The sequence below is a fragment of the Alexandromys fortis genome, unplaced genomic scaffold (genome assembly GCF_014885135.2).
Source record: "Alexandromys fortis isolate MF-2015 unplaced genomic scaffold, M_Fortis_MF-2015_v1.1 scaffold_216, whole genome shotgun sequence".
Classification (NCBI taxonomy): domain Eukaryota; kingdom Metazoa; phylum Chordata; class Mammalia; order Rodentia; family Cricetidae; genus Alexandromys; species Alexandromys fortis.
In genome coordinates, this window is record NW_026068089.1 from 2,025,129 (window position 1) to 2,034,014 (window position 8,886).

The following is an 8,886-nucleotide window of genomic DNA, read 5'->3' on the forward strand; positions in this document are numbered from 1 at the left end:
TCCAATGCTCGTTCCTCCTCCCAAATCACAGCTGTGTCCTCTTCCCCAAATCTGCTCCCCCGAGGTGGAGGGGCTCTCAGGCTCGGGAGCTGGGTGTAAGACCCTCATGGTGCTCCTCTTGCAACACCACTTCGAAGAGCAGCTGAATTCCTCTGACGACGGTGAGAATGATGGGCCCAGGTGGGTCCACACCCCACTGTGGCCTGGAGAAGCTCCCACCAGGCAGGTCTAGTGGGATCTTAGGGCTGGATGGGGCAACAGCAGACAGGACGGCCACCCTTCCGGCCCCCAATCCCTTCATAACCCGCTTGACCCAGCTCAGCCCCGAGTGTTTATGGCAGCTTTCCGCAGACACAGCCATCTGCCACCCGCCTGCTTCCTGGTGACAGACAGTCCCTCAGCTACTCTGCAGAAGGGCTGATGTGTTTTTGGAGGTGCAGGGTACGCTGAGCCACAGGTCCGCTTGCCAGGATAGTCTTTTGGAGACCCTAGAACCCCCAGGTAAGGTTGGGGGAGGGGAAAATGAGAGCCCCTGTCATGAACGTCCTTGGGAACCTAACCCTCAGTAAGATGCCTGTCTTGTGTCCAGGCAGGGCAAGATACCCATCAGGGTGAAGGCTTTCCCTGGGGAGATGGGTGCAGCTCCAGGGACATCTGCCCAGGATCGCGGGAGAAACTGTTCCTCTACATCCTGTCACAGCTGCCAGCTGACTGCCCCAGACTGGAAACATAGGAGCCGCCATTGACTCAGAAGGGTTGGACATGTCTGAGGCACCATCCTGTTCCAGCAACGAGACTCCTACCCCTGTTTGTGATCTGAAGACCCTGTACTGGGCCTGTGTCCACAATGACCCCACTGAGCTTCAAGCAAGGCTGGATGCCGGGGTCTCCCCAGAGGAGGTTTCCCAGAGGGACAGCAATGGGAGGGTGAGATGTGCAGGGATTAGCAGGGCAGCTGGGGACAGCTCAGCTCCCACCCCCATCCGGGCAGAGAGCTCCAGAGGCTGCTCCCACTCTTTAGGTGGGTTAGACCTGTCTTCACAGGGGTTGGAACAGGCTCTGAGAAGGTGCAGATTTAGAGGGCAAGGGCGGGGTTCCTAAGGAGAACTTAGTGGAAAGTGGGGTCCAAACTGCTCTGTCCCCAGACAGGCCTCATGGTGGCATGCTACCATGGCTTTGGCACCATTGTGGCTCTGCTCAGCTGCTGTCCTTTCCTGGATGTGAACCAACAGGACAAAGACGGAAACACAGCCCTCATGTTGGCTGCTCAAGCAGGTGCAAGACACCCCCACCCCAACCAGCATCCCCTCTCTCACCCCCCCAACTCCATCTCACCCCTGATCTCAGCCATCAGGGCCACAACCCCAAACCTTGCACAAGGGTCTCTCTGTCCCCCTTACCTGGGGATCAGTTCTGCGGTCCTGTCTCTCAGGTCATACGCCTCTGGTGACTCTCCTGCTCAACTACTTCGCTGGCCTGGACCTGGAGCGCAGAGACCAGCGGGGGCTCACAGCTCTGATGAAGGCTGCCATTCGGGACCGCTCCGAGTGTGTGGTTGCCCTTCTCATGGCCGGTGTGTGGCTGTACGCCCTCCGCTACCACCCCACTAGACACCATTTGGTTGCAGCAAGAGAGGAGGGGATGGAATACGGATTGAGGCTACCTTAATAGAGGGGGGTGTTATCACCCCCAGCTCTGTTTATGGAGGTCCCAGCAAAGAGTGCAACATCAGATGGGGAAAAGTTAGGGATGAGGTGACACTTTAAACCAGAATCTTGAGTTCTAGTCCCGGGTTTGCCATTGCCTGAGACCCAGTTGGAGGAACGCGGCCACAGCACGGTGAAGGCTGCCACATCAGGCGGTAGTAGTGGGCGCCGACTCCAGCTCCAAGGCGTGCTTGGTTGTGGCTGGAGCCTTTGATGGAGGACCAGCCTGTCTGTGGAGTTAGGGGCCCTCGTTATTCCCCTTAAGGTGGCTGTCAGCGCCCTCTGCTGGTCTCTGAGGGATCCCTGTCCTTCCCAACCCCAGTGGGTTTAGCAGGGAAGGAAGGGCACCCTATGTCTTTCTCAGCCTGTGCCCCACGCTTCTCAGAGAGCCCTATGAGCTTCTCGGAGACACCATGGGCTCTCCTCAAGTGCCCTCTCCCCGATCTTCTGACTTTGATAGCTTCCTGTCTTTTACACAGAACCTGGGCTTCCAGTCTGGGAGGTGTTTTGAATCTAGCCCGAACCAGCCTTGCTACTGAAGAATGTACCCATGTACAAACTACAGCTCCCTAACTCATCCCTGTCACACGGTTTCGCTTGCAGGTGCTGACCTGAACTCCATGGATCTGGTCCGTGGCAAGACAGCCTTGGAGTGGGCAGTTCTGACTGACAGCTTCAACACAGTGCGGAGGATCCGGCAGCTGCTTAGGCGGCCCCAGGCAGAACAGCTCAGTCTGCAATACCAGCCAGAGTGGCCAGCCTTGGCCCAGCTTGTGGCCCAGGCCCAGGCTGCCCCATCCCTCCTAGAAAGGCTGCAAACTACCCTGAGCCTCTCTTTTGCTGAGTGTCCACAGGAAGGGGGTGTTCTGGACCACTTTGTGACGGTCACCACCAGCTTGGCCAGTCCCTTCCTCACCACAGCCTGCCTCCCACTGTGCCCTGACCACCCACCCAGGCTAGGCACTCGGGGCAAGTCAGTACCCGAGCTGTTGGGTACTGTCCCTGCCCCTCCCCCAGCACCCCATCCTCCTCAGGTTGTCCCTGTTCCCCAGGTCTTTGTCCCCTACCAGAGTCCTCCAAGTCTGCTCTCCCAGTGGCTACAGTCCAGGGACAGTACTGGTACCAGGTCACAAATCCCCAAGATCCTCCTCTCCAAGGCACCCTCTCCCCCTCGGCAGTATGAGTTGATCCTCAGGCCTGCAGGGCCGCGAAGTCTGACTCTTCCCCTGTGGAGATACCAGGAAAGGAAGAAGCAGGAGGAAGAAGCAAAGAACCATGGGGTGGTGGGCTAAGCTAAACTAGAGGCAAGTAAGACGCATCCTTGTCTGGGGCCTCTTCTGCTTCCCTGCTCCCTCTTTCCTCGGGAACCTGCTCCCCCAAATGTCCAGGCTGTCAACAGCAGTGTCTGCAGGAGGGGACAGGAGCACCCGGAGTCTGCCGGCAGGGAACTGGCTACAGTGTTGCGGGGTAATAGCCATACGCTGTATTTTGTGCAGTGTGTCTTAAAGCGGGAGAGCACCAGCTGTTCTCACAAGAAATCTGGCTTCCAGTTGTATCAAGGAAATAACCAAGGGAGAAAAGCGGACATGGCACGGCCCTAGTCAAGGAGAAAATCTCCCTCCGGTGGTCATGTTTGTATCATCTTTATCCTCAACTTCGTAAGATTTATAGTCCCACAAATGACGTGCCAACTGAGGAAGAGAGAACCACCTGAACCCAAGGACTGTCCAACCGACTGGGGCGGCACACTGAATGAAAAGACAGACACCAGCACACGCTTCCCCTGTTACCTGACTGCCTCAAGCCGCTAGGCCTTCCCCTCATGGAGTGAACAAGAAAAGTAATTAATGCAAGGTTACCGAAGACGGATCACGGGATGAGGAGCAAAAGATATTTAACCTCTCAGTAAGTGGAGCGACAGAATGGACCAGAGAAAGAAACGGACTGGGCCAGCAGCATGGGAAGGAGATGGCAAAGTTAGGAGGAAATAAGTTCCCGACTGGCCGTAAAACCTGAACTGGTTTTTACATTTTTACCAAATAAAAATAATTGGAGGGGGAGGTGTAGAGATGGTTCAACAATAAGAGCACTGACTGTTCTTGCACAGGACCCAAGTTTGGTCCCCAGCACCACATTATAGGGGATCTGATGTCCTGTTTGATTTTCTTGGGCACCAGGCACTCTCTTGTGCACAGAGCTATGTGCAGACAAAATACCTATGCACATAAAGTTAAATTTAAAGATGCGATATATTAATAATAAAAATAATAATGATAATAATTTGCTGTTTGTCAATCTTGAGCATCCCGACCCCTTGTTTTACAAAGTCTTGCCCTTAAAGAGCAGAAAACAATATGTTTGCTGCACATAGGACAAAGATCTGTAATTCCAGCTACTCGGGAGGCTGAGACAGGAGCATCATTTGGGCCTGTGAGTTTGAGACCTGTCTGAACAGTACACAGACCCTGTCTAAAGGAAGAGGGAGGGAGGGAGGGAGGGAGGGAGGGAGGGAGGGAGGGATAGGAAAAAACCAGCAATAATAAGTAGGCTGTCAAGAGAAATCACATCCCCCAGGTGGCACCATAGGTGGGGTTATTAGCCAATGATCTGAAAGGGACACTGGGTAACTTTGTGGGGCTTTGTCTGCAAGTTTGAGGTTTTTTCCCCAACACATTTACTGCAGAAATGCAGTCGTATGCTTCTAATAACTACAGCAGCTGGACACATAGTGCCTACTGTACACACACATGCAGAATATAGTGACTACTGTACACACACATGCAGACACATAGTGCCTACTATACACACACATCCAGACATATAGTGCCTACTGTACACACACATGCAGACATATAGTACCTACTGTACACACACATGCAGACATATAGTGCCTACTGTATACACACATGTAGACATATAATGCCTATTGTACACACACGTGCAAATACAAAGTGTATACTGTATGTACACACACATGCAGACATATAGTGCCTACTGTACACACACATGCATATGCAAGGTGCTTACTGTATACACATATGCATACTCAAGGTGCCTACTGTATACATGCATACATTTGACCCTCTCAATGATCCTGCACACTCCAGCTTTAAGGACACGCTGGCGCAGGACTGCCTGGGTTCCACAGCAGAGTGCTAGCCCAAACTGTCCCTTCTGGAGCATCCCAACAAGGAAGCAAGTGTTTTCTAGAAAAGGGCTTACATGCTGGCCAGGAGTGACCAGGCAAAGTTTTCATTATTTTAAAAAATCTTTTGATTAAGACAAGCAACAAAAACTCTGCATTATGGCTGAACATGGTGGCGCATGACTAATACCAGCAGAGGCAGGCACATCAGGGAGTTTGAGGCCAGCCCGGTCTACATAATGAATTCCAGGTCACATGACTACATAGAGAGACCCTGCCTCAATTAAAAAAATAGTTATAACGAAGTACACAGACACCTCAGATTTCCTCGTTGTTACTGTGTCTCCTGCAGTGAGTGAGCCACAACCATGATTAACTCAGCCCTGATTCACACACGTCCCTAGTGTTCTCACCCAGCTTTCTCTCTGCCGCAGGATCCCAGCTGGGATCCTACAAGACAGTCCTTGCTGCTGACAATCCAGACAGCTTTGAGTATTTGATACCAGTAATTCTCTTCCTCCCCTCTCCCTCCCCTTCCCTCTCCTCTTGCTTCCCTCTCTTCTCCCCTCCCCTCCCTTCTCTCCTCTCCTCTCTTCCTCTTTTCTCTTCTCTCCTCCCCTCCCCTCTCCCCTTCCTTCCCTCTCTCCTTTCCTTCCCTCCCCCCCCCCTCCCTCCCTCCCCCCCCCCCCCTCCCCCCTCCTCCCCTCCCCTCTCCTCCCCTTTCTTCTTTCCTTTCCTCTCCTCCCTCTCCTCTTCCTCCCCACTCTTCTCCCTTCTCTTCTCCTCTCCTCCCCTCTCCTCTCCTTTCCCCTTCTCTCTTCTCCTCCCCTTTCTTCTCCTTTTCTCTTATCTCCTCTTCCTCTTTCCCACCTCCATCTTGCTCCATAGCCCAAGGCTGATCTTTTTCTTAGGTCTAGCCTGGGGCTCTGGGTTTAAGGTTTTCAGGAGAAAATGAGAGAAGTAGAGTAATGTAGAGAGGTCAATTCTTATCAGGTGGCACTGGGGTACTTCCTGTGAGCAAGACTTGTCACTTTGTCACTTGCTAGTTTTGATCAGTTGTCCTGTGAACTTAACTTTCCTCACTTCCGGATGGACAGATGGGAGCCCACGCCCAGCAGGCAGGAGTCACATCCCAGCTCCTGGAAGGACCGGTGTCAATCTTAGCACTATTTCTTTGGCTTATGCACAGAGAATTTTGACATTTTAATCATTAATTTTAATTGATTACAAAATTATTCTGTTGTTTGAATAGGAACAATTCACACATGCACACACAAACACACAAACACACACACACACTACTAGTAAAGACAAGTCAGTCTCTCCCAGAAGGCTCTGAAGGCAGCTGCAGAGGGCTGTGCAGGCTAGCGCTGCTGTTCCACACCTGGATGATCCCGAATGAAGCACTTGTTTCTCTTGCTTCTGGACTCACACCTGTGGGAGGGAGAGCCACTGGGTGATGTGGAGAAGGGGTATTAAAGAATTGAGCTGCTTCTGGGCATCCAGGGTAGGTATTCTCCTTTTCCTCCCCATCCAGTACTGAAATCACAGCACATAAGGCAGCCTTGGCAGTGGCCAGCAGAGAAACTATGTCTACAGCCAAGAAAGGCAATGGCGACAAAATGTTGTGGCCCAAGAGTTGTCTTGGGACCCTAGGCAAGTTATTTGACCCTCCTGAACCACACAGATGTAGACAGAAACAATAACAAGCTTAAAGTCTTGACACGTGGCCCGGGAGTTAAGAGCACTTGATGCTTTTCTAGAGGACCCAAGTTCAATTCCCAGCACCCACATGACAGCTCACAACTGTCTGTACTAGTCCCAGGGAATCTGATGCCCTCTCCTGCCTCTCCTGGCCTATGTGGGCACCAGGCACAAAAGTGGTGCGGATATACATGCAGACCAAACAGCAATGTATGAGAGAGAGGGAGAGAGAGAGAGAGAGAGAGAGAGAGAGAGAGGCTTTTGTTAGGAACAAATAGGGAGAGGGCAGGTAGCTCCATGCCTGGCCATTCTTGACCATTGCCACCCTCCCTCCTTACACCTGGAGGGAGGAGACTCCAGCTGTGACAGCTAAGCCACTGGCCCAGTGTCACCAGCTGACCAGTGGCGAATGCAGCACAAAGCTCAAAGCTGTGTGACATCAAAACCTTCTGTCCCAATGCAGCAAGTCACTCTGCCCACAGCAGGGCTTCAGCTTATTTGTGAGCCCGCTCCTCCCACCTGCTCAGGGGTCATCCTAGTCTTGTAGGTTCCTGTCTGTCCCATTGGAACTGGATCTGGACAGTGCATTCTGCAAAGGAGTCTTCCCCTTCTCCCAATGGCCTCTGCAACCTCTGACTATCTCCAGAGCCACTGGGCCCTAGGCCCTCCACCAAAAAGTTCAACTCAACCAAGACTTACCAGTCCCTTGAGAGCTGCTGACTCCAGCCAGCCTGGATTCCTCTGTGCTGCGTGGAAAGAGGCCAGGCTTCTCCGAGCTTCCCGCAGTTGCCTTCCCCCAAACGCACAGGTGGTCTGTCTCATCCCAGCCTCTGACCTTCCACACTTCCTCCACGTCCGCAGAAGTCATGCATGGCTTCTTGTCATGCCAAAAGTTAGCTATACTGAGACCTTTGAGGTTGGTAGACCCAAGCTGCCTCTCCCAGACTCTCTCTCTCATTTGTAACATGAATCACTCACTCCCCAGGATATGAGGCACGGGTGTGATTGGCAGGTAAGCAGCGTCCTCTGCTGAGAGGGACAGCAGATGTGTCACAGCTTCCCTGTGGCTCTAGTGCAGTATTCTCATGGCCCCCAAAATGTGAAAACAGTCCAGAAACCTCCTCAGACCAGTTCTGCTGCAGCTGCCCATCCCTGCCCGAGGCGCCTGCCTCTCACCCGGGCGCCACAGTTCTAGTGGCTGCTCAGGTTGTTCTCAGGAGCACACACTATCCATTCCTGCCCTGGTCAGGAGGCTAGAGGCAGGACTGCAGGCTTGGACAGCTTAGTAAATTCTGAGGGTACCAGCCAGGCTAGGGGGACCCATGGACTCTCCCATCACTCCTGTTGGGGTAAGGACATGTTTGTCCCTGCTGCTACTCAGCTTAGTAAAAAGAATGGTGCATTTGAGCCCAGATGCATAGACAAACTTAATCATTTGCCTTCCCTTCTCAGGGAGCATGGGTTCTAGGAAGGCCTGTGTTCCCATGTGTCCCCAGTAATGCCAACACACATCTCATGAGATGCCTGCTGGGTCAGCAGAAGTTAGAGGAGTACATAAATGGTGGGGGAGGGGAGTCTGTGGCCCCTACCAGGGAAATAGGACAGGATAGTGACCTCCCTCCCCAGAGCAATGGCTAAAAACACTCGTGAGTCACCACCATCCAAGGAGTGTTCAGCTAAACCCTGAACCCTGTACCCTGAACCCTGGCCCTCCTTTTCTCTCCAGCTCCCCAATTTATTTCTTGTTCAACCTTTTAGGCCTGACATCGGTAAGTCTTCACCTGCCCGAGAAGCCCGTTTGACAGGACACATGAGGTGGTTGGAACCACCTGGCCTCTGCCTTTGTTCTTTGAAGCCAGGACTTTGCATGGTGGAGAAAGATTCTGGGTCTGAAAGGAGGACGTGGAAACTTGGCCTCTCTCTGAAGCCCTTGGCTCTACCCACACCTACTTCTAGAAATTTTGGTCATACTTACACAGCAATGCTCCATATAGACTTAAACATGACATCGACACACAGGATCCCAGGTGAACATGGACAAGCCACACATACAAGCACAAAGCACATGTGCACACCCTTGGCCACACAGGCACACAGACACAGATGCAGAAAGCGGCACTTGCTGCTCCTGGGGTTCTGAACCCCCCTGACCTGTGTCTCCAGCACCACACACCACTGTCTTCACTGTCTGTGTGGTCAGGATTGGTGTGACCTTGAGAAGCAAGAGTCGGGATGCTCAGAAACCCGAGGCTTGTCCTCAAGTTTTCCCATCAGCTCCAGGTGGTGTCTTTGACTGCTCAGAGCTGAGGTCCTGCTGAGGAGAGGAGAGAG

General features: G+C 52.7%; 1 protein-coding gene across 1 annotated transcript; it reads left to right on the forward strand.

Moving 5' to 3' along the window:
* Positions 1-598: 598 nt before the first annotated feature.
* On the forward strand, positions 599-3,947 carry Ankrd33 (ankyrin repeat domain 33). The gene is made up of 4 exons (XM_050122499.1): positions 599-927; positions 1,146-1,275; positions 1,433-1,573; positions 2,310-3,947. The coding sequence occupies exons 1-4, from the start codon at positions 763-765 to the stop codon at positions 2,996-2,998; spliced, it is 1,125 nt and encodes a 374-aa protein (XP_049978456.1). The 5' UTR covers positions 599-762; the 3' UTR covers positions 2,999-3,947.
* Positions 3,948-8,886: the final 4,939 nt, after the last annotated feature.